This window comes from Hypomesus nipponensis, chromosome 2, assembly GCF_054491055.1.
Source record: "Hypomesus nipponensis isolate SF chromosome 2, ASM5449105v1, whole genome shotgun sequence".
Lineage (NCBI taxonomy): Eukaryota > Metazoa > Chordata > Actinopteri > Osmeriformes > Osmeridae > Hypomesus > Hypomesus nipponensis.
Window position 1 is genome coordinate 17661787 of NC_140362.1, and position 24816 is coordinate 17686602.

Consider the following 24816-nt stretch of genomic DNA (forward strand, 5'->3'; position numbering starts at 1 on the left):
CAGGGAGTGCTTCAACATTATTTAAAGAAGTTCTTAGGATTGTGTTCCAGGAGTACACTCGCACGTTGGGTTCTCACTGTAAACTGAATAAGGTTGGCCATTGTAGACTGAATGCATCAGTGTTAAACTCACAGAAGGCTGGCCCTTTAAGAAGGATTTACCGCACTTGGTGTTTTCAGCAGTGTGTCATTTTCACTATGGCGAGGATATAAACAAATGGAAAGCAACGGGTTCCAGAGGTGAACACTTTCTTCCCTGTTGTGACGAACAACGCAAATAGGAGCAAAAGCTATTTTGTTGGTGATGGGCGTCCTATATTAAATAGTGAAAGTATGGATAGACGAATCCAGTGCTGTATGCTTTAAATTCCCCAAAAAATATTTACCAGTAACATAAGTAGCCTACCTCTCTTCTCGAAACCGGGTGATGCCAAGCAAGCTACCGACACCGCTGAACAAAGTAGACGACCTCGGTTAGTCGAGCAGCCTATGGAGCGTATACTACATTTTTCGCTTTCTTCATTATAGCCTTGTTTTCATCGTAAACTCATAATTTGGACTTTTCATTGGAGTGCATTGAGTTCTGTTGGGCGTCAAACATGTTAACGGGATCTAAAACCACGTTCAAAGTAAGGCAGATGGTTCCAGATATGAAGGTAGGTTTCCCTTTCCCTATGTTTCACGTAGAATATTAAATTATGAACCTCCTGCTTGGAGTGGAATAATATGAAACTAAACTGTAGTCAACCTAGACTATGTCGATTTGGACTTGACGTGTAGTATGTGTGTTTAATAGGTGGTTACATTGCATAGAACTTAAGTGAAAGGGTTACAATTGAGCTACAATTGTTACATTTTATGGAAAATTAAGAATGGAGACCATATTATCAGAAAAGGATGCCTGTCTTTCAGTTGAGAATCAAGTTTTCATTAGGCCATTTCTTTACGAATAATGTAAGCACTTGCAATCAGCACTATGAGTAAAGGATCATGATTCACCCCCTGCTTTAAACGAAATGTTCAGAGATTGATGTCTACCAAAACTATGATAATTATCCTAGGCTTGCTAAACGCGTCTTCTGTTCTGTAGAAACTCTTCAGCACCACACATGAGCCTTTAGAAATGTACCACTAAAGATAAGATGACAGTTCCTGAAAAGTGGTTTTTGTATCAGATCATTATTTTTATTTTGGTCTTTACCAAAATAGTTGCAGCGATGCAACTGTGTTCCGCACAAGGAGGGACATTGCCTTTACAAGTGGTGCTTCTGTCTGTATACAAACACACACACTCATTTAAGTCTTTGGAAATCTGCTCATTATTGTAGGCTAAGTGAGTTCTGTGGATTTGTCCTCAACACATTCAACATTCTCTACATGCACTCACTCACCTGACAGTGAGATGTGAAAGAAAAGGTTCCAAAAGACACCATTTCTAAAAGGTTCCTATGTACAAATGTATGGACAGACATAGAGCTATATATATATATATACACACACAATATATGTCCCTGTGTGTATCCCATTCTTCAGGATACCATGGTGCTCTCTTTGTGCTTATTACATCTTCCTCCTTGGTTATTTGGAGCCACCGCAGTCCACAGGGGGAAACGTTACCAGATGTCTCATAACCCGCCCTCAGGCACAGCCTGCAGTACACAGAGTGGGGGCATGTGCACAACATCTGGCTGTTGCCATGGAGACAGCAGTTGGAGGCGCAGGAGTTTTGAATCTGATTATCTGAACACGAGGGCCTGTCTGGCAAAAAAAAAAAAAAATCACAGCTCTCTCAACCCACTATCCATCTTTTAAAGGAATTTGAGACCCATATAGGAAAGGCCAGGTAGGCACAGACTAGCTAAAGGTGAGAGAGTGTATGAATCGTACTGTGTTGAAATGATTATGCTGAATTTGGTTTTTTTGCAAATGCGAAATGCATTTGAAATCATTCTCATAGTGATTTCAACTAGATGTTGCTATTGTTGCAGTTTTTTTGCAAAATGTTTGCAAATTACAAAGATAGCGATAGCTACAGCTGCCCAAATTGACAGTAGAATTACACTTCAGGTAGTTAGTTAGTGTTATACCCCATGGGGGATATAATTCAGTTTGAGTAACGGACTGGTTGCATTCCCTTTTCCCTCTCTATTCCCTTGTGTTTTCGTATCGTTCGACTTTCAGCTTGCTGAGAGTAGAAGCACAATGCTCCCACAGAAGTGAAAATGTCAAATGGAGGCTCAGACTCATTGTGGCTCCATTCAGTGTAGCTGGAGATCCAGGACTGATAGTAGAGGGTTAGAAAGGCACACACCCCCCACACCCGGTCCCACAGGACCCAGTCCTCAGTTCCTGAGGTGGCCTGAGCTTCCTACAGTCAAACAATGTGTCCTCTGATGACTAGACCAGAATTGTGGTTGTGAAAATGTCTGGATTGGTCTTCCAGTTTGTGATTAGTAGCTTGTTTTTTTTTTGGGTCAGTTGTTTTTGAATGTACTTGGTCATGTCTGTGGTTGCAGTAGTTTGACAATGAATGTATGAGAATAGCTTTTTGACTAGCGTGAGTAATGGGGTCGTGGTGTTGTTACACAGTCTGAGTAAACAGTTACATGCTAAACTGAACATCTCTCTCAAACACACACACTTATGCACACACAATAATCACAAATGAATCATTCACCTTTGATCCACTGACAGCAATTGTGTCAGCTATTGTGCAAATGTTGTTGTCATGAGACTGTTCACATATAAGGACATCAAAGTTGTGAGATGGAAAACAAGAAAAGAAAATTATGATGCGAAATATTTATCAGCATTAACTGCAATTCTCTTGTATGGAAGATTATTAGGACCAGTCACTGTTTGTAGCAAGTCCAGACCAGACAACGACTATTGTATGTGAGAAAGGGCTAGCAAGCCAAAGGCAATTGTATATATGTTCCCTCTCCTTTAATTTAAAATGTACACCCCATAGTAATAACTTCAGGCTAGAATGCGAAAGGGATGTGTCAGGTATTCTTGGCAAGGAAATGTACGTTCTTCATTGCAGTAATATACTATGCATGTAACCCTTTCTTCATTGTCTATGCTACTGTAGGAATCTTGCAACACCAAGTCAGTTCATCTTGTTGTTTAGAGCCGTTTTAGTCCTGTACATTTGATTGCATGGGATATTTGCTTCTTGGTTGTTTTATTTCAGCTATTTTGCCATAGGAAATATAGTACACAGCCACACTGTCTTAACAGCATAAGAAAGGGCCCAATATTAAAGCACAGCCACAGGTCATGGCTAGACTGAAATCCGTTTTGTATTTCAGTCCATTTCTTGAAAAGAAATGTGTTTGAGTAGTTGCTTTAAAGAGGACAAGAAGCCCAGAGAATCTCATTGTTTTCATTTTTACAGCCAGGACCCACAGTTGCATATGGGTCTGTTTACGAGTAAACAGACCCATTTGTTTGAGCTGCATTGTTTACAATGCATCTCAAACAAACAGGCCACAATCTTCCTCAGCAATACACAGGGTCATACTGAAAACAACAATTTCCCCCATGGTAACTATCTGGTCCCAAATATGGACCCTTTTACGGTATTTCTTGGTTATGCTTATAAGCATTCTACAACATAAACGTTTTATCGTATTAGCCCGCCACGTTTACCCCTGCAAATTCCCCTAACTGTAATTATGTCTATTTCAATTCGAAGTGCAGGTATGTCCTCCAATGACACACATGCTGACTGCAGACGTCTGGTCACAGTAGCAAGGGGAAGCCATGAGCAATGGAAACTGCAATGGGCCTTGGCTCCTGGCCCTGAGGAGAAAGGGAAGGAGGGCAGGAGCGAGGAAGAGAGGCGGCACAGAGAAGTAGAAGTAGTGAAAGTGATAAAGTACAGGCTGATGCCACACAATTAAACTGAAGTGGAAGAGTGTAAGCTCAGCAGAAAGAGACCCAGGAAATGTGGTTCTCTGGTCTCTGGGTGCAAACTGTCTACAGTCTTTTAGGTCATTGTTATCATTGACAGTGACAGCGTTTCTTTCACTCTGACCTGGAAATGTTCTAATTCTCTTTTAGATTCAGATAATGTCCCTTCTTCGAGTATCTTACACATGTTAAATGTGAACCTTTGATGTTATGCCGTCTTTCGCAATTTAAATCTGTCCAGTAGATTTTGTGTCAAGTCCTTAAAACTCAAGGACAAGGTTTGGGAAGTCCCAAGGATGTTGCAAGGAACAAGGAACTCTTCAGAGCAAAAAACTAACAAAATCAAAATAACCTTGGTTGTACCAAAAAAGAACCAGGAATTTAGCTGGAGGGGTTTTACTTAGAAGCAAGGCATTGGTGTTGAACCTTGAGGAAAACAAGTCAGAAGATGGAAAAGTAAGAGTGCAAGCTGACTCCAAGAGGTTTAAGTTTTAGTGTTCCCTTTATTTTAAAATAGACTCGTTTTTAACCAGTCTTTTTTGTTGACTCAGGTCTTGGTGCTGAGATTCAGTGAATAAAATGTCTGAAACAAAAGCCTTTTCTATGCTGTTTTGGTACAGCCACAGGACCTTTCTTTTGTTTTGAAAGGGTGAAATATTAGTGCAGACCCTGAATTACTCTACTCCTGCAGTTTGATTAGGTTGGTTATAGTTGGCTATGAAATGTTATTTCACTCTATAGAGAGACTCATATGAAGTGATTTTTGAAAATGCATTGCCCAGATGACTTGAGACAAAAGCTCATATATTTAGACCACAAGAGACTGTAGCATTTGGATTCACTACAATTCTCAGCTTTTACAACTTAGTTTTTCTTGGCAGCAGTAGGCTATACTGTATGATCAAAAGAGCAATATTAGGCATCATGTCTTGTTGAAAATAAAGTTTGAAGTTTAAAAATATATTTGATTGGTTTTTGCAGACCTAATTTTTCACATTTTAGTTAACAATTTCATTTTTGTTGTTAAATGGAAATATTCACAGGAAATACCACTAAACATATTTGTTACTTTTGTTGCAATAATGTTTTCTTCTATGTTAGCTGATGCAACAGTAACATCAAACAGCATTCTCTTGTTAGTTAATACAGGATAGTTTTATGACTACACATTATAAAACAAGGTTTGGAATGTTTTTACTATACAAACACTCCTTGAGTCAGCAGATTACCAATACTGACCAAACTGGTGTTGAACAAGTACTTACAGTCAGGCTTTATAGCAAAAAGACACTTACTGACATGGTGGTCAAAAGGCTGTGAAGTATTCTTAGACAAGAATATTTGACCATTTCTGATAAAGCCGCAAGCTTTTTCAGTATTTTGTCCTTGCATACTGTGCAATTTTGTACAGTATGTGCTAGATGGTTCTAGACTTTGCGGGTTTGTGAGACTGAGTAGTGCAGCTAGTAGAACCGATGATGGTACTATACTCTATAACATTATAGAGAATGCCAAAAAGAAACAAAACATGGAAACTAAAGCAGATGGAACATCTTGTGGTTGATGTCGTCTTTTAGTAAGAGCTTGAATGAGAAGCACACATGCTAAATTACCTACCACAGCGGCCAGTTCAGTAAAATATGTAAGCCTACTCTAACAACATGAAAGTATATTAAAGGTATTCAACTGGTTGTGGAACCAAATGTACTCCATCTGGTAGAATACCACCAGTCATTAATTATTGTGACATCCACAGAGAGACTGAGCTTAGCTAACCCTCCTAGCACCAGGGACAGCAGCCAACAGATACGAGTGGCCGACCCGAGGGGAGCCAAGCTCCCCGGAAGGCTTGTCTTTTTTGTTTGAACATTGACTTTCTTTTGTGAATTAAACACACCTGAGCACTAATGGCCGTTCTCTGTCTCTGTGTCTCCAGTAGTGTATGCCTCACAGCATGTCTATCTGTGGTCGCTACGTTATATGTATCATCCATACTGCTGTGTTCAAAAGTGACAGTTTTCCCTGTAGTTTCTGAAGTGAGGTCTAGGATGGATGAAGTGTGTACGATCACAACACCTGCTTTTTCCTCTGCAGGAGAGGATGCTGAGTCAGAGTGGTCTTAATACTCGGGGTCGAGATATGTTTGGTCTACGCTGCCTACCAGGTAAGACACACATACACACATACACACACACACACACACATTTAAATGTGAGAAGTGGTGAGGAGGGTTATCATTTATACTTGGTTGCTTGTATGTCAGAAAATACAATCTTTATCTGACGTGATCAACAGAAATTGTGGGTGTGATGAACTGTCCAAGTCAATTATGTTTTTCCCAGAAACAAGGACTCGCAATCTCATTGGCCCCCTCATGGTTGGATTAATTGATCCAGAGTCAGATATTTTTCACACACCATTTGTTCTAAGGTCAGGGCACGTTAACATAGACCGTCACTGTCACGTGACAGTGACTTTGTGTTGGCTCTGTGATCAATAACTGTACTTTTGGGTTTGAAATTTGATTACTGCTATCATTGGTTACATCGTCAGTGAAAACAAAAAAGCCAGTTTGTCTTGTAACAGTATCTGTCCCAACAGCTTTGACCTTAAGACTAAAGAAAACCTATAGTGTTCGTCTTTAGTTCTCAGGTTAGCCTCAACAGACAAAGCTACAAATCAAGAAAAGCCACTGACAGCTGTTATATGCACACACACACCTTAAATGGGAGGACTAGATAGTAAAAGTTCTCCAGATGTGGATGAAAATACCTTTGACTAAAAAGCAACAGTCTGTACTTGAATCCCATATTACTTTATTACTTTCTTTAGCAGAGTACACAGGTAAAACAAAAAAAGCTAACATCCGTCCGTTCAATGGTTTCAAATCGAAACGCATCTCTTACTTGTTTTTACATTCAGCTTCCAATAGATGGAGAGAGGCTAGCCTATGCGCTGCTAATCTGTAGCATGTGTGAGAACAGTGTGGCAGTGTGCTGGGGAGTGCAGCGCTGTTGCTGGCCACTGCCGGGCCTAGTCGTAAGCACTGTGTCAGCAGTACACAGCGCCAGGAGCTTTACACAGGAATGTTGCTGTCCGGGGGCTTGCTGATGCCAAGCTAATCTTTAACATTTCATATCAGCAGCTATTCACAGCGTTCACCGTGGGACTCGGGTGCGTGTTTGTGTTCAGGAGGGAGTGTTTGGGTGTGAAGGGGAGTGTGTGCCCTTGTCCCTTTCACTTTCTGCTGACTTCCACTGTATACTGTTGACCTGTACCAGTCTAATTAGTCTGAAGCTGCTTGTAAAATAGTTCCCAGCCTTACACTGTATCTGGTTGATGAGTACAGCTGGCCCATTGAGTTGTTTTGGTTGTAGTGTCACTGTCAAAAACTGGCCTGCTCTAACTCTCTTCCTCACAAGCTCTCACTATTTTCCCCACGTCTCTATCTCTCTTTCTAACTATCTGTCTCTCTTTCTCTTTCTGTAAACAGTTCTCGCACTTTGAGGTGCAATTCTTGTATGGAAAGTGCTATATAAATAAAGTCTTACTATATAAATAAAGTCTTACTTACTCTCACTCTTTTTCTATTTCTTTCTCTCAGTTTCTCATTCTCCATCCAGTTCTCCTGACAGATTTGAGCACATGCACACACACCTGCAAGCTGCATCTCATAAACGCATACCTACAGTCAGAATGCTACCGGTTCCCCGGGCGTATAGCGCACCAGATCGGCGTCCACTACATTCTCAGATGACACCCGGACACAAGACAGTAGAAACCAAATCGGGCCCTGGGAGGTGAATGGGTCAGGCTAGCACAAATAGCACACGGGTGGGTAGATAGATGGATAGATCGTGTACCTTTTGAATGTGAGGGGCCCTATACGGTCGATCTAGAAACAATGCCAAAGGGAGAGGACCCTCCTCGGAGCCAACACACTGTCCCCTTTATCTTTCGCTCTTATGTTACACCGGATTTGGAGGTTGTCAATCATGCGATAGTGACGGTTATCCTTGTTGAGTGGTTGACAAGGAAAGAGGAGGTTCCGTTTGTCAATAAAGTTTCCGTTTTTAATATTAAAGTAGTGTCTGATTGTTACTTGCAGTCGGTTTCTTCCATTGATCTTAATTTGAAGAGGGCTGATGTATTGAAGTGCCGTAGAAATGTACAGTATTGCCCTGATGATTGTCATTGGCTGAGTGCACCGCGCACTTTGTGTGTTCCGAGTTCATGAGTCGATCAAACTTAACCCCCAATGGTTAGCTAACAGCCAGAAGCATCAATTCTTCATGCACACTGGATTGAAATGAAGACCATTTGGAGCAAAATAAATAAAAAGAACATTTAGGCAGATGGTTCATATCAAATTCAGCTGTGTTGGTTTGTATCTCAGGATGTTTTATTGTCCTATTCCAAACCGAAACAACAGCGACACTTTACATTAAGGATATATTGACGACCATGAAACTACATAAAAATACCTATAGTAGAAACATTACGTACATAAGAATAGATATGTATTTAAATTGTATATGTAAGTGGATAGTTTCTCACTAAAGTGTAAGAAGGCACAGTATGGGGGAGGGGTGTTGGGGGCAGTTGAAGGTTGTTACCAAAACAAAATCAATGTTATCATCCACTTAACCCTGGAAAGCCCAAGCACCCCCATACCAATTTTCACTTGTGCAATAACCGCTTAGCTGTAATAAATTGTAAGTACAATGTTGTTACTATATGTATTGGTTTGTGGTTATAGGGTAGCTAGTGTAACCTTAATGTAAAGTGTTGCCTGTCCAGTGAGTGAGCCGGTTTGTTTTGTGAATGTGTGGTATCGTAGTTCCATTCAGTTGTGTGATTGTCAGTCAGTATGGTATTCTGTGTTTGTCTATGTCAAAGAGTGAAATTGGCTTTTGAAACTGAGATTGTATGAATGTGAAAAGGCGGAGGGTTCAAAGTTCAGAAAAGATAGTGCGTAAAACTGTTTAAAACCACATAATGACCGGTCTCGTTCAGTAAACACCTTCAGTGGGAGAGGCACTCCCATGCTGTATTAACTACCTGCTGATTCTAAGTAACTCTCAATGAACACAAAGAACTCCAGAAACGTAGTTGGCTTCCTGTCCCTTGCCTCACATCTGTAGACCATGATGTCTTAGGAATGTTTTCAGCCCTGTTGCACCCTGGGGAGGCATAAAATGGAGCAGCGATTCCTACTGAGACCAATTGTCCTCAGAGAAATGAGCACTCCTCGAAAACAAGGACTTATTTGTGCAAACTTTAACATCTTTAGAGCTACGAGGAATGGTTTAAATCTCACGATAAGACCAGTGCATGAGGGACTTGCAGAGAGCTAAGGCTCTTTGATCCAAGACTTTGAGAAGGAACTTAGTGTAAACATACAATATTTCTGAGGAACTCTTTGAAGATTTCTTTGTAGCTTTTCCAAAGGTTAATCGGCTTTTTTTTTCAAAAGCGTAGGAACAGTATTGGCGTGTTAGTTGCTGTGAGAGAACCAAGATTGTCGTTTTTATGTTCAAAAAAACATGCTCTTAATCAGGGTGTAAATTTGTCTTTATGCAAGAGTTGATAAAACATATTTTGATTATTTGTACTTTGTAAGACACTGCAACATTTCTGGTTCACTTTGTTATTTTGTTTAGGAAAAACCCAGCACTGTCAGTCCCTCACGAAACCTTTATTGGTTCTTAAAGTGCGAATCAAAACACTCCTCTCACCACGTTGGCCAAATCCTTCCCTCTTTAGAGACAAAGCGGCCATTTTCCCCCCAACTCTACCCTTGACTATGTTGCCATGGCAACACACATCGAGCCGGCAATTGTTTTGTTGCAGGAGAGCCTGTGTGTGTGTGTGTGTGTGTGTTCGTATGAAAGTGTGAATGTTTATATGGAAAGGGTCACCAGAGTGAAAATGGTTGTTTTTAAAAGCATGTTAAGGAATTTTAAATTGTGCACGCTTATTTCCACACTCAAGCAAACAGATGTTCTTTATCTGACCTAAACAAAGAAAACAATGGCAATTATAAAGGCATCTTATTTGAAAATATAAATGTATAACTGACTCTAATGCCAAATGGAATAGCAAAGATAATCTTTTAAAAACATTTTCAATCCGTGTTCTTTTTATAGTTCTTTCAATGTATTACAGGTGTGTGGAAAGGCCTTCAGATGCTGGAACGCCTCTCCTCCTCCTGTCTAAAATCCAATAAAATACCATGCTGTGTTAACACAGCACTGTAACACACCATGCAAACAGTAAACTCCATACTGAACCTATGAACCTGTGCGTTTGATGGATCCATTTACTCACACACTGCAAACAGTAAACTCCAGACTGAACCATTGAGCCTTCTCTGTGTGTGTCCCCTCCCCCAGGAGAATGTGTCCTCCAGCGGGCAGTGCTGGTGAGGAAGAAGCTGACGCCCAGGGAAGGGGGTGGCTGGTTGGCAGGCACGCTCTTTTGTACCCACTTTAGGGTGGCGTTTGTACCCCAGGATGGTCCCAAACCTGACGTGAGTGGCTTCACTGCCAAATTTGACTTAAGGTTCTATGTGTGCTTGTGTACATGTATAATGTTCTGGTGTGTGTGTATGTATGTATAGGTGTGTGTGCTTCCGAGTACACAAATCATTTTACAGTACCAAATAACTTTGACCTACTTTTACTAGGACAACGCAGACCCAGTGCTCCTGGGAGATCACGATGTGGCTTTGGCCTCCATAGATAAAGTTGTAGCTGGTAAGATACTCTGAGGCCTCTTGGATCTTCTGAACAGTTCGTAGCAGCTTGCTGTTCAATCCCAGTAACCGTGTGAGCGTGGCTCTTGTCTGCAGTGGGTCCGTCCAGAACCAAACTTGTGACTCCAAACTCCTCACTAAAGTTCACTCCGGAGGAGCTGGTGTTGTATTGTAGGGACCTGCGAGTCCTCTGCTTCCTGTTCGACCGCCTAACCCCCGACACTCAGGCGATAGAGGTGCGTGCGTCGTTTTGTGTCTGTTTACAGGTGGATCTCTGCGTGTGTGTGTGTGTGTTTGTATGTGCTGAGGTTCTGATTTGGGGTTCATATAACACATAGCTGGCAATTAGCATGAAATTACAGAGATCCAGCTGATCTGTCTGGTGATCTGAGTCTGGGTCATTGATATGAGACAGGGTCTCCATTCTGAAAGCTGATGCACTTAGTCAGGCTGAGGAGCTGTATGACTTGTTTGGCTGCTCCTCAGATAACCTACACCATTGCCAAGACCTACCAGCCTACAAAGCCAGGGACAGTCCTCTCCTTCCAGAATGCTGCCCTGGGGAGTGTTGGTGAGTCTCCCTTCCACACACACCTACACACACACCTACGCACTTTTTAGCTTTTAACTTGAACTGATTAGCTGCGCAGTCATCCGAGTGGACGAAAATGTAAACAGTTCTGAGAAATGTCACGAGTATGGTTTAGACGTCCTCATAAGCCACCGACACACACATTACACATGCACGTAGGACATGTTATGATTCAAAAATCCATGAGAACAAAAACATTTGAGGTGTGCTGGCTAGCTTTGATAAAGATCTCAAGTGAAGAGCTATCCGACCTGACTTCTCTTCTCTTCAAAATAGGAAAACTCACACTGATTCATAATGGAAGCTTAACGATCCCCTTGCATCAAAAAGTGCAACCAGATGTTTTTGGGTTTCATTTTAAGGGTTTAGAATATCCAGCCTCGAGTATAATTGGGTATTGTGACATTTAGTAATAACAACTACAATACATTCATTAACTTAAAGTTGTAGACACTTCAAACACACCCTTTGAAATGCCACTACGGTCCCCTTTTAACCATTTCCCCTCATATAGAAAACATATACAGTTTCACATAGTTAATTGTTTACAGAAACTTGATACATCTGTACAATACTGTATACACTGCCATACTGACAATACAGTATGTAAGGCCAACCAGGACACGGATGCCAGTCAGCCAGATGAATAATGTAAAGCCAGCTGAAACATGTCACCACTCCACCCCTGCTGAACCTTGTCAAAGGTTCAGATGTGGTCAGTGTGCAGTCAGCGCCATAGGCATCGCTCTGCTGACTGTACGACCACGAACCCTCAATCTTTTGATCTATTGTGAGCTTTACTGTCAGGGCAAGTACAGGATGACACCTTGGTAAAATGTTATCTTAAATGCACATGGATTATTGTAACCTCATTGGAATACCTGTAGTGACAACACTAATTACACATCAACAGTAATGACCTGGTTATTATGGTTTGGCGGTAGAAGGTGTTTCACAAGTAAACATGTATGGGGGAGGAGGCGTTTTAGGATTTAACATTTTTATTTATTTATCATTGTCAAATAATATTAGGCACTGAAGTCTTCTCCAGTTCCCCTTCTTTTTGTGTTTTTGTTTCCCATGCTAGACCTTAATTCACCACCTTGTTATTTTCTTCTATTTGGACTTACATACATTTTAAAGATGCCCACACGTGTGTCTCCTCCTCTAGAGATGAAGCAGTTTCTAAGCAACCGCAGGCGTGACGCCTCCATGAACTGGTTTGAGTGTTCGTCTGATTGGGAGCAGGAGCTGGAGAGAACTGGGGCCTGTGGCTGGAGGGTCAGCTCCGTCAACGATCGCTTTGAGATGTCCACCAGGTATAGAGACATCCACATTCGAGACTCTTTACTTTGCTTGTCATGGTGTTGTCTTCAAAACACACAAAACCTTAGGTGTAGTTATGATGAATAAACCAAGCAGTTAGGACCTTCCAATGCTATTTTTGCAAGCCTAGGTCATTAGACAGATTTAACTTACTTATCTTTTGTCAATTTTACCTTCAGTCTGCCAAGGTTTAACATAGTGCCTCAGAAGGTTCTAGATACTGAGCTAAAGAAGACCTTCGCACACTTCAACGAGGGACGCATACCTGTGAGTGCCATCAATATCCCCCAAAATTCAACCATCCACTTTCAACAAATCACATGCTTCGATAAATGGTCTTAAGTGCTCATTTATATCTTCAAACAAGTGTTAAAAATTATATTTGTTTGTGAATCTGGACTGTGTGCGTACTGTGTTTCAGCGCTGGTGTTGGTGCCACCCTCGGGGAAGCGACCTGCTACGGATGGCTAGCTTCCAGAACAACATCTATCACGAGAAGGATGATATCAGGTCCTGTCGTTTGTACCTCTTCAATTGCAATCAGAGACTGTTCAATCATTAACTTCTGACTAATTTCAATGTTGTTCTCCCATCATGGACTCCAGAATTGCTAAATTGTTGTCATGTTTGTGACCAAAAAATAGTTTGATTTTCGAACACTTTTCCCTTTGTCTCCTGCGTACAGGAACCTGGAGTTGATCCTGTTTGGTGGACAGTCTCTGTGTGTGGTGGTGGAGCTGGGTGAAGAGATGCCTTCACCTGCAGACATCCAGCTGTCTCACACACGCTTGCGTGCCCTGTGTCTGGGAGGTCAGTGGCATGCTTTCAATCTGCCCACACATATTTCACATTATGAAAATAGCATTATTATTGTGGGGGGGGGGGGGGGGGCAGATGGCTGAGCGGTTAGGGAGTCGGGCTACCAATCAGAAGGTTGCCGGTTTGATTCCGGCCATTGACTAATGACAGTGTGTCCTTGGGCAAGGCACTTCACCCTACTTGCCTCGGTGGAATGTCCCTGTACTTACAGTAAGTCGCTCTGTATAAGAGCGTCTGCTAAATGACTACATGTAAATGTAAGGAGAACTGCATTTCTACAGAAAATGGCTGTCTAATTGAGCTGTCTCTTTTCTTTTTTGGTGCTTCTTCAGACATCTCCACATCTGTGTCTGTGCCTGATGACAAATGGCTGTCTACCCTGGAGAGCACTCATTGGCTGGACTACACTAGGTAACCGTGGCTGATTAATGGGTCTGGAGTCTGGCCAATCATCCATAGTGAATGCCACAAGCCTCCATTGATTTGATTGATGTTGAATGTCGCTCCACCAATATAATTATTCAGAATACCTTGATATCCTATCTCTTACAGATTCATCTTTGTCTCTGACACCTGCGTATTATACACTTCATAGTAATCTTAATACATCTCCATTAATAATAAGACATTTTCAAATAAATACATAACTGTACCATTGATGCAATTAAAGGCTTAAACACGTAGACGCCGAATGCAGTTCTAGTGTATTCGGTGTTTAGGAAGAACAGGAGGAATATAACCCATTAATGGTGTTAACATAAACTCTATAGTCATTCTCTCTCTTTTTCTCCATCTCTGTGCCTCCCCTCTTCCTCTCCTCCCAGGTGCTGTCTGAGGAAAGCAGCTGAGGTGGCCTGCCTGCTCCGAGGAGGTCACCTGACCGTGGTGCTGCAAGGTAGGGGTCACGTGATGTGTCGGGGGCCATCTCAGATTATTCAATCCATTCATTATTCACATCCTTCTCCTCATTAAAAGCGTATTAGGGCTTACCCTAAAGGAGTCTCATACCAGTGCTCTCCAATACACCGACAGCACTTTCACAACCGCTTGCATTGTTGTGGTTGTGTGATGCTGATGTAGTACATGGGTTTTCTTTCAAGCAGTTAGGGATTGCTGTAGTACTATACTAAAATGCTGGAAAACACCTTTGCTCATTCAGATTATGTCTGGAATGCTGGTTGCTTGTCCTTCGTGAGCTATTGTTGTTCCAAACACGGCTACAATGTGTGGTTGCATTGTTTGACAAAAAAAAACGACTTTCTCTCAAGCCTAAGAAGTTCTTAGGAAAGAGCAATGCTGCTTAGTACGTAGTGTAAGAAATACTAATCTTATTTTTAAATTATGACTTCAGTTGTTTAGTATTTGCTGTCAACAATCTAGTAAGTATATGTTTGTAGTGAGTATATATCTTCACAAGAAGATGTTTGAGATGTATTTATTCCGTACTGGAATTAAGAAATGACAGCTGGTAGCTACTTTCCTTCGATATTGTTGTTGCAGTTGAAGGCCTTTTCAGTCACGCCCAGCCTGGCCCTGCCTTTTCCTTCTTGTTTTGAAATACGCTGAACTTGGATGTTGGACTGGGATAGTATACATATTTTATCATACACTTGGGTGTATTCCTAAGAATGAATAATAACAATAGAAATACAAAATGTATTCATTAAGCAGGTGGCTTTCTCCAAAGCAATACACAAGATAGAATTATTTTATTTTTTTGATCACCCATAAAAACTGCATTCTACAGACTCGCATACTGGCTTTAAGCAGCAATAGCAACTCCATGCTGGGTATGGTAAACACACATCCAAACCCCATGCTGCCGCCACATGGGAATTGACTGCTGATGGGCTGTTTTCTATGCTGTTGTTGTCTATGTGCAGAGGCGGAGGACCGGGACATGAACTGTGTGGTGTCCAGCCTGGTGCAGGTGATGTGCGACCCCCACAGCAGGACCAGGGCAGGCTTCCAGGGCCTGGTCCAGAAAGAGTGGGTCATGGCCGGACATCGTTTTTACAGCCGCATCAACTACAACCGGGACAGCGACAAGGAAGAGGTTGCTTAGAAAAAAGTCCATGTTTTCAATGGCTAGTATTTGAATGAATAAAACATTTTTTGGATATCTAATTCTCTTTTCGCCCTTCACCAGGCTCCAGTTTTCCTGCTCTTTTTGGACTGTGTGTGGCAGCTGTGGTCTCAGTACCCCTCCCGCTTCCAGCTGACCAGTGACTTCTTGCTGGCCCTCCACGACAGTGTCCACCTGCCCCTCTTCAGCAGCTTCCTGGCCAACTGCCAGAGGGAGAGGTGCAAACGCACCCAGGTAGTCTAGCGAGTCCCTGCAAATCTCTTCATATCTACACTGGAGCGTCACAATCTGAGTTGTATACATTCACATGTATTTTGGGGTGTGATGGGAAATTTGAAGACATGGAATTTTGTACAAACCAGTAAAGATTTTTCAGTAGTACAAGTCTCAAACCTATGAATCAAAAGTTCAGAAATAAATCCCTTCTCTTTTTTTAATTGTATTTCTCCACTCCGCCTACAAAGAACCTGTCCCAGAGTTACACCCTCGTCAATGGCTGGAGAGACGTGCTTCCCCGAGGCTCTTCCCAGGACACCTCAGACCCCCCTCTGCCCCCCGTGTGGGACTGGGGCCTTCAGTACAGCAGCCAAAGGCGGGCATGCTTCACCCAGCCTGTGGCCCCACCCGCACCGCCCCCGCCCATACTGAATGGCAACCTTAACACCAACCCAGATGCACACAGGGTAGGGATGGTATAGAACGGTTTCGAATGCATCCTGATTCTCAGAAATCCATGCTGCTGGACCCTTATGCCTGGTTCACTTTATTGCGCATTAGTCATTGTATGGTTCATATCTGTTTTGGAAATGAGCCTTAGCAGCTCTTAAGATAGAAGTTGTATGGATTGTCTTGAACAGAAATGTCTATAAGGTGAGGTTTTTCAAACTCTCAAAAGTATAACCTTCCGGCATATTCGACTTTTAAAACTTGAGCATGTCAGATTTTTTTCCCCTAGACCAGAGGCCTTCAACCCTGGTCCTCAGGGACCCCCTGTCCTGCACGTTTTAGATGTTTCCCTGCTCCAACACACCTGATTCAAATGAATGGGTCGTTATCTAGTAATGCAATCCCTGAGGACCAGGGTTGAAGACCTCTGCCCTAGACAAATGGCTTGCTTAAAATCTCACTGAACACGTGTGCACATTGAATTACGGCACCCCCTTCTGGTAGACACCCAGTACCGCAATGTGTTAATAATAGACAAAACACAAGCATGCTGCCTCAAACACTGCCATGTCAAAGTGGTGCCAAGTCACTGATACATTCTTCTGCCCTCTCACTGGTCCTACACCCTCTCTCCCCCTCTCATTCTTTCTCCCTCTCCATTTCTCCCTCAGCTCGGTGACACCATCCCAGGCTCTGTGTTCCAGCTCTCCAGAGGCTCCTTCTCCTGTCCTGCGAACCTGCTTCCCTGGCGTAGTGGAGGCAGCTCAGGTGTTTACCGAAAGAGCCACCGAAGGGCACCCTCCTCTGAGAACCTGCCTGGCCTGGAGAGGCTGCTGAAGGCTTGGGCCCTCACAGAGCTCCCCCACAGTCTCCCCAGCACCATCACCACCGGGCCCCTGGACCCATTTGAGCCCCTGCTGCCCCTGCTCCTCGGACCCTGTGTTGGGGTGTGGAGAGACTGCTACCTCCGAGGGGCACTTCATGCACAGGTCCATTTTCTCTCTATGTTGTTTGGTCCAAAATAATTCAAAAGAGAAGAAGTGTGCGCTGTTGGATGGGCCTTGTCTTTCTGCAGTGTTCTGAATAATAGCGTCAAGGCCTGTTGGAAATAAAAATAGATAGCTATTGTATGTTTTATATTAATGATTATAAAGCAGGCTCTTATGAAACCAATGATTGAAAAGCATTGTGTCCCACAAAGCCTTGAAGTGTTGTTACCATGGTGATCTTGGTGTTTTTCTTATTTTGGTGAGAACTGATGGTTCAATGGTAGCTAAAAGACAGAATAGAACAATAATGGGTTTCATTTAAAAACCTCCTTGCTAGCCTTGAAACTATACTAACTGAAGTCATTGATTAATTTGTGGATGGAGAAATTCACTTTAATCCCACCCTTCTGTGTAATTCCCAGGCATTCTCCCACCCTATCTCCTCCAACACACATCACCCTGTAGAGCAGCTGGCCTGGGAGGTACAGCAACTCCAAGACAAGCTAACATCAGCCTCCACCGCTGTGGAGAACCAACCTCATAAGAGACCAGAGCCCCGAAGGACAGATACCAACCTCAACCAGAACACCAACAACGGCACATTCCTTTTCCCCGCCTCAAGACCGCCGGGCCCAGCCACGACCAGACCAGCGCCCCCAACTTCCAACCACCAGACCAGGGGGCCTCCTCCCTCCGCGGCCCCACAGTCAAGGCCTGGTCACAGGGAAAGCAGCAACAAGCACACCTTCCTCTTTGGTCAGCCCTCAGATGCTCGTCCAGATCAACGCTACTTTCCTGCACCTAATAATGCCAAGTTTCCCAAGAGCAATGGATCTTCACTTGGTTCTTGAGCTCCCCTCATTGGTTAGCACGTATGGTCCTATCCCAGTCTCATGCATTTCTATTGGCTGTGAACTGTGATGAGCTCGTTCACAGGAACACCCTGAAACTCATGACCCCCTTCCCTCGACACTGAAGATGTGATTTCTGTGCCTGTCACAGCATAGTGAAGTGACTGTTAGGTGAAGAAGAACAGGGTGTCTGTTTTAGGCAGGGAGGATGACAGCAGTGTTTAGCTCAAAGCACAAGACAAGATTTTCCAGTTTTTGTTCCTGTTGGCCACTGAATTATGTAGTTACTGTTTTCATGAGAAATATTTTGAAATGCAAGCTACAACCCAAAATAAGGCCACATAAAGTACAAACAGAAAACATAATGTGTTCAAAAGTCATGTCAATGAGCTTTTGATAAAAAAATCCAGATTTTTGACCAGATGGCCTAATAATGTCGCTTTGGAAGTTGCCTTGGATAAAAGTGTCTGCTAAATAAATGTAAATAATGTCGTTCTGTATTAGCATCAAAGGATACATTGACACATATGTCCAATACCAGTTCAACCCATAACAGTGTTACAAAAAAGCTGACGGCCAAATGCTAGGAAGAGACATTGGTGTCACCCACAAACATTTTTAACTTGGCATTGTGTCCAGCAAATCTGATCTAGAATTTGGGGCATGAAAGCTATTTTGGTACTGCTCTCATATCCTTCTACTTTGGTCTGCTTGAGGCCTAAATTCAGTTCTAACTGTTACAATGTATTAGCTGGTGTGTGTATGTGTGTGGCACAATGTACACAATGACTGAGTTGGTATCCATGACTGATGAGGTGTGATCACGACTTACATTTCTAGATGTTCTATGTGGCATCTTTATTGAGTATTATGCAGAAAGTATTATCAACCTGTTTTGTTTATATGACTTTTGACAGTGTAATAATAAGGAAGAAAAAAGATTTCGAAATTGACCAGGATATCTTTTTGTAAATCATGCTTGTATGATGGTTGATACTTATAATTACAGTATTTGACATTTGGTACTGTTAGGAAACTCATTATCAGTAAGGGAATAATTATTGTCTTGAACTGTAAGAAAATAACATGTAATATACTTTCATCTTTTGTTCTGACCGCTAGTTTTATAATGCAAATACAATTTGTGTGTGTAATATTACAAACAGGAATTGGTACGAAGTCTTTTAGTCCAGGGAATTTTGTATTTTGCATTATATCATTACATGCATTATATGCAGCAAATACATTGGCATCCCATAAGGTTGTGAAAATGCATCTTCATTTTAACACAGCTCATAAATTTCTAATGCATGTACTTGATGTATATCAACTGAAAACTGACTTCTTTTTTTTACATGATAGCAGTGCTTTTGCCTTTTTCTTCCATGGAAAAAACACAAGCTTACAACACCTTTACCTGAAGTGAGCAACAGTAATACTTAATTTATGATTCCAAAACTTTAGGTAAAACCTTCCTAGTTCAAGCATCCAATTACCAGTTGTAGCCCAACGGCCTACATTATAACATTATTGCAATACTTGAGTATGTATTAAATGTTCATTTGCCAGTTGTACATATTTTTTGTATCTGCATGCTTTTGTCTATAATATCTTTATTAAAAATTGTATGATTTATTCTCAAGTCTCTAAACCCATCTTTATATTTGGTACAAATAAACTTAGTTTCCATTTAAGAGAATCACCCTTACTGACAAATCTTTATTTTTTTTCCAAAATAAATATTTACATTAAGATTTAACATAATTTTACACATAACATGGGAGTGTACAATATATCTTCTATCCGATAAAATCCATAATCTCCATGTACAGGCACATGAAGAAACATCGAAATAAGATTTTTTTGTGTACACAACAAAAGAACAGTTTTAAACGGTCTGACACAAATTGATTATTACAAACATCTAACAATATTTTATAGAAAAACATGATGGTATGGCAGTTTCTTCTGAAGGTTTTCACCCAAATAAGATCAAAATCAATACAAATTGTAAAGTTACATGCATTTCCACTATCTTCACTATTCCAATTAAAATGTTTATAGATTAACCAAACAAGAGAACTGAAACAGAACAAATAGCTGTTTGCTGCACTCAAATGTTATTGATCACAATTTAGCTGTATGAGAAACAAATTATTATATTCATAAACCTTAACTTGTTACACATAAATTGGCTTATTTCTCATCAGAGAAGGCTAATACATAGCCAGGACTTCGCTAGTATTAAAAGGTGACCTCAACACTACCCCCACCAACTCCCATGCTCCTTGACCACTTGCTGATGCTGCAGCATGCCAAAGGGGCCACAGAAGTACCCTGAGGAGGAAGGTTCCAGTTCTCCTAGCTGACGGAGAGACTTGCACATGGGACAGGGGTAGTCGGAGAGGCCCTCTATGTCTTCAAAGGCCAGGTTGACTATCTGGTCAGTGCAGGGGTCGCAGTAGAGATGACCACAGGACAGGCGCTTGAGACGGGCCTCGTAAGAGATGCAGCACTGGCAGTGGGGGAGGTCAGGTCCCAAGGACAGCGAGCCTGTCAGTGAGCTACTTTCTAAACTGCCTGCTTGGCTGGTGCTCAGCTTGGTGGGAGACCTGGCGGAATGAGGTGGGGAGGGATTGGTTAAGGCAATGGTTCCCAACCCTGGTCATCAGGGCACCCCTGTACCGCATGTTTTAGATGTTTCCTTGCTCCAACACACCTGATTCAAATGAATGGTCATAAGCAGGCTTCTGCAGAGCTGGATAAGGACCCATTCATTTGAATCAGGTGTGTTGGAGCAGGGAAACATCTAAAACATGCAGGAGAGTGGCCCCTGAGGACCAGGATTGCCCACCCCTGCTTTACAGGGTACGATCCAAGAATAAACGTTCCTCAGGGAAATCCCCAAGAGTTCTAGGAATACTGTCTGGACAACCCGACAGTGTATGCTATTTTTTTTGCATTGACTGATTATTATAATAGGCGTACAAAGTATAATTCCCAACTATTTACATTTAAGTCTAGGAAACTAAAACATGATGAATACATAACTTTAGCTTCAAGGTCATTTAACTACTTCAAAATTCAGAAATGTCTGAGAAATTTCCCAAACAAAAAGGAAGGTATCCTAGATAATGCTTCACAACCCTGTTGTCATAACAACATAGCCTACATGAGGGTTATTTTCAAATGGAGAATATTGTCGGCTTCAATAGTTTGCGTACTATGACAACAAAATACAAATAAAAAACTAAATAACATAAAGGAAATACAATTTTTTCCAACATGTATGGTAGCATATGAAAATGAGACTGGATTTGCATAAATTATCTTACAAATGATATTCAACCATTTTGGGAATGTTCATACCTTGAAGATGTCGAATCTTTAAAACAATCGAAGCTCAGAGCGGTTAAGATTCTCCAGATAAGGTCCATCCCGGTGCCTCTCATGGTAGTGCCAATAATTCAGCAACCTGGATTTTGTTTAACATCTGCTTCGCGTTGAAAATATTACAGGCTACATTTTTCCTGCTATTATCAAACCCAAACCACCACGCTAACTGTGCCATCCGCTATCAAGGGGGCGATGTAGACAATACTGGCCCCTTGCGCCAGTATCAGCTAAAACAAATTAGCTTACTGAACAAGAAAAGCCAGTTGCTTTCGATTGTGTGCGTTCCCCTACCTGACACCTATCCGTGGCATGACCACGATCAGAAACTACAACACTTGCAGCTGGAGTAATTACTTTGTAGCCATCAGTGTGCACGCGACGCACGTCGGTTTGATCAGACAAGGTTTAAAAACATTTTGGTCATGTAGCCTACTAATTCATGTAAGCTACATTTTAAAGATTTACCCACAAACTGCATAACACAAAATACATGTAACATACATGCGTGTTTTAGAGGTTGTGATTTTAAGGGTAATTTTGGTCATGGTAGCCTAAAACGAGAGGAGATTACATTTTTAAAAGCACAGGGTGGCGATATACACCTATTAACGACTTTTAGGCTGGGATCCTTTTTTAACTCCAAATGTTCAAATTTCTTTCCTCCTCTTCTGAGACAGAGCGGCAGGTGAAGAGCTTCTGGAGGAATCCTCTTAACCCCCCCTTTTTCTTTTTCCTTTCCTCCTGTTGTCCACCCACTGTGGAAAAACACATGCATTAACACTTTATCTGCATGTTCTACACACAGCTTCCTGGTATCTGAGAAGTGTGTTTGTAGTAGAACTTGTGCATGTAGCTTCCTGGTAGCTGAGAAGGTGCTCACCACTGTAGCTCTCCTCTTCCACTCGTCCAGTGCCTGGTTCTGGGGTCAGTGTTGGGGTCGGTGTTGGGGTCAGTGTTGGGGTCAGTATTAGGACCAACTGCATATGAAAAAGAGAGAACATAGTTGAAAATGAGTCCTTGCATTCACAAAAAAAGTTGAGTAAGTCAGGAGATTGGACTATTTAAAAGCCAGGATGAGCAGTTGTCTAACGAGCATCAAGCATCTTACTAAAACAAAAAATACGAAACACTTCTAAACCGTAAATGAACGTAAACTCTTGGTCCTTCGGCAAAACTCACCGACTTAGCTGTAAAGTCTTTGTGGTCCAACTCTTTCAGGCCAACCTGTGCCGGTATCAGTGCAGTACCTGTTTCCGGGGTCAGTGTTGGGGCCAGTGTTAGGACCAACTGAATATGGAAAAGACAGAACATAGTTGAAAATGAGTCCTTGCAGTCATAATAAAAGTTGAGCAAGTCAGGAGATTGGACTATTTAAAAGCCAGGATAAGCAGTTGTCTAACGAGCATTAAGCATCTTATTAAAACAAATAATACGACACACTTTTCTGATTCATGTTGATTCTCATGCTCACCGAGTTAGCAGCACTTATTTCTCCATCCATCTCTCTAAGGAGAGTTTGTCCCGATTCTGTTGAGGCCAATTCAGGGGCCATTTCAGTGGCCAGTCCAACAGTTCGTTCTGGAGCCAACTTAATCTGTAACAAACACAACACAATTAGAAAAGTCTACCGAGTATTGTAGCATGCATGAATGTTAAGGTTAGTCCAGTCATGTCCAGTGTTTACCATTGACCCAACTTATTTTAGTCTGTAAGCTCACCAAGGATCTGCAGGTGCAGTTTCCATGTAGGTCAATGCAACGCCAAACACTTGGCCTTTTGGCCAACTTAATCTGTAACAAACACAACATCATTGAAACATTCAAAAAAGTATATACATACAACACTTATGGTGAAGATAAAGTTGAATTCATCACACAAGACGGTCAGAGACGGTCATAGTGTAAGTGTGTATATAAGCAGGTCTGAACCGTAAATGAACGTAAACTCTTGGTCCTTCGGCAAAACTCACCGACTTAGCTGTAAAGTCTTTGTCGTCCAACTCTTTCAGGCCAACCTGTGCCGGTATCAGTGCAGTACCTGTTTCCGGGGTCAGTGTTGGGGCCAGTGTTAGGACCAACTGCATATGGAAAAGACAGAACATAGTTAAAAATGAGTCCTTGCAGTCACAATAAAATTTGAGCAAGTCAGGAGATTGGCGTATTTAAAAGCCAGGATGAGCAGTTGTCTAACGAGCATTAAGCATCTTACTAGAACCAAAAATAAATAACAATTTCTGATTCCTTTTGATTATCATGCTCACCGAGTTAGAAAACCCTGCATTCTTGCATTTGCTCTGCAGCTCCTCTATTTCCTTCATCAGTACAGTCTTGATCTCCTGCTGGAGATCCAAGTACTGGAGAAGGTTCATCTTCATCCTGATCTTGTTTTTTATTCCGGTTATGGTTCTGCGAAGACCCTCTTCCTCTTTAGACCGTACAAGAGCTGCTTTCTGCTTCAGAAATGTTTCATCTTTCTCCCTCCTCACAACTCCTCTTTCTTCGATGAGAGAAGTATCATCCATTTCCTACCAGCCGAAAAACAGACATTATACTTAATTCAACAACAATGTATTACTTTGTAAGATTATGTAATCATTCTCTAACCTGCGCTGTTCTAAAACCGGACAGATTTATTAAAAATATTGGCATTATTTTACCTTTACAGGTTAATTAATTTGTCATTTTAATTTTTCAGTTAATTAAATTGCTTTCTTAACTGATATAGAAAGAATCTCATAGGGTATATTTAACTTCAAGTATGTGAGCCTACCTCAAAAGATGTATACTCAAGATCCAATGATCAAGATCTATTAGTTTAATTCTGTTCCGTGTTATTTCTTTCGAGTTAAACAAGTGGACTTCAACGTGTCAAAGTAAAAATATAATGTGCACTGCTGAAATGCTAAACAATCCTTTCTTTCTGCAATGGAATGTTTTATTCTATTTCTATAGTAACATAACATTCTGGAAAACATCACAATGTTGACTTGCAACAAGGGTCTCAAAATTCCATATAATAATAGTAAAAAATAAAATAAATAAACGTTAATTATACAGAATGTGCTCAAATTTCTACAATCTTTCCTTTTGGTTTCTAGGTGTGAGTCTTCTCTCAAATAGTGTCTTATTAAAAACCTATGGCATTTTCCGATGTCTTCTTGTGCATGTACAACTGAAACATATTTGGGGACTTTTGTCAAATGACCGACTTTGCAATTAAGATCTGGGTATTTATTATTTTGGAGATCGACTAGTTCCCTCAAATAATTCAAAGGAAGAGTCTTATCTAAGATGCCATAAATAGATGGATGGAATCCAGAGGAAAATGTGTTAGAACATAGTCTACTTGTGCAACTAAAGTCCGTTCAAACAGATAAGTCCAAACATATTTTAACAACGATGGAACTGTAGTCTTATA

The 24816-nt window shown here is 41.5% G+C and overlaps 2 protein-coding genes across 2 annotated transcripts; one reads left to right on the forward strand and one right to left on the reverse strand.

Annotated features, from left to right (window-relative positions):
* Nucleotides 1-208: 208 nt before the first annotated feature.
* mtmr11 (myotubularin related protein 11) lies at nt 209-19638 on the forward strand. The gene is made up of 17 exons (XM_084708845.1): nt 209-655; nt 6012-6081; nt 10313-10449; nt 10606-10675; nt 10771-10910; nt 11161-11245; nt 12438-12585; nt 12772-12859; nt 13014-13102; nt 13278-13402; nt 13744-13822; nt 14236-14306; nt 15295-15467; nt 15561-15731; nt 15962-16180; nt 16835-17152; nt 17575-19638. Exons 1-17 carry the CDS (start codon nt 599-601, stop codon nt 18001-18003), a joined length of 2469 nt encoding a protein of 822 aa, XP_084564971.1. The 5' UTR covers nt 209-598; the 3' UTR covers nt 18004-19638.
* Nucleotides 19639-19754: 116 nt separating this feature from the next.
* LOC146301115 (uncharacterized) lies at nt 19755-24312 on the reverse strand. Its single transcript, XM_084708858.1, has 9 exons — nt 24169-24312; nt 23660-23923; nt 23369-23476; nt 23118-23189; nt 22871-22993; nt 22579-22686; nt 22280-22376; nt 21373-22154; nt 19755-20615 (listed from the first exon to the last, which is right to left on the reverse strand). Exons 2-8 carry the CDS (start codon nt 23918-23920, stop codon nt 22033-22035), a joined length of 891 nt encoding a protein of 296 aa, XP_084564984.1. The 5' UTR covers nt 23921-23923; nt 24169-24312; the 3' UTR covers nt 19755-20615; nt 21373-22032.
* Nucleotides 24313-24816: the final 504 nt, after the last annotated feature.

What these genes read in the sequence shown, in the direction of transcription:
- mtmr11 (XM_084708845.1), top strand. Translation starts at nt 599, where the DNA reads ATGTTAACGGGATCTAAAACCACGTTCAAAGTAAGGCAGATGGTTCCA. An exon ending in CCTGACCGTGGTGCTGCAAG is followed by an intron (nt 14,307 to 15,294) that starts GTAGGGGTCACG and finishes GTCTATGTGCAG; the next exon opens with AGGCGGAGGACCGGGACATG. An exon ending in GAGGGGCACTTCATGCACAG is followed by an intron (nt 17,153 to 17,574) that starts GTCCATTTTCTC and finishes TGTAATTCCCAG; the next exon opens with GCATTCTCCCACCCTATCTC.
- LOC146301115 (XM_084708858.1), bottom strand. Translation starts at nt 23,920, where the DNA reads ATGGATGATACTTCTCTCATCGAAGAAAGAGGAGTTGTGAGGAGGGAG. An exon ending in ATGCAGGGTTTTCTAACTCG is followed by an intron (nt 23,477 to 23,659) that starts GTGAGCATGATA and finishes TTCCATATGCAG; the next exon opens with TTGGTCCTAACACTGGCCCC. An exon ending in GGAAGAGGAGAGCTACAGTG is followed by an intron (nt 22,155 to 22,279) that starts GTGAGCACCTTC and finishes GTTTTTCCACAG; the next exon opens with TGGGTGGACAACAGGAGGAA.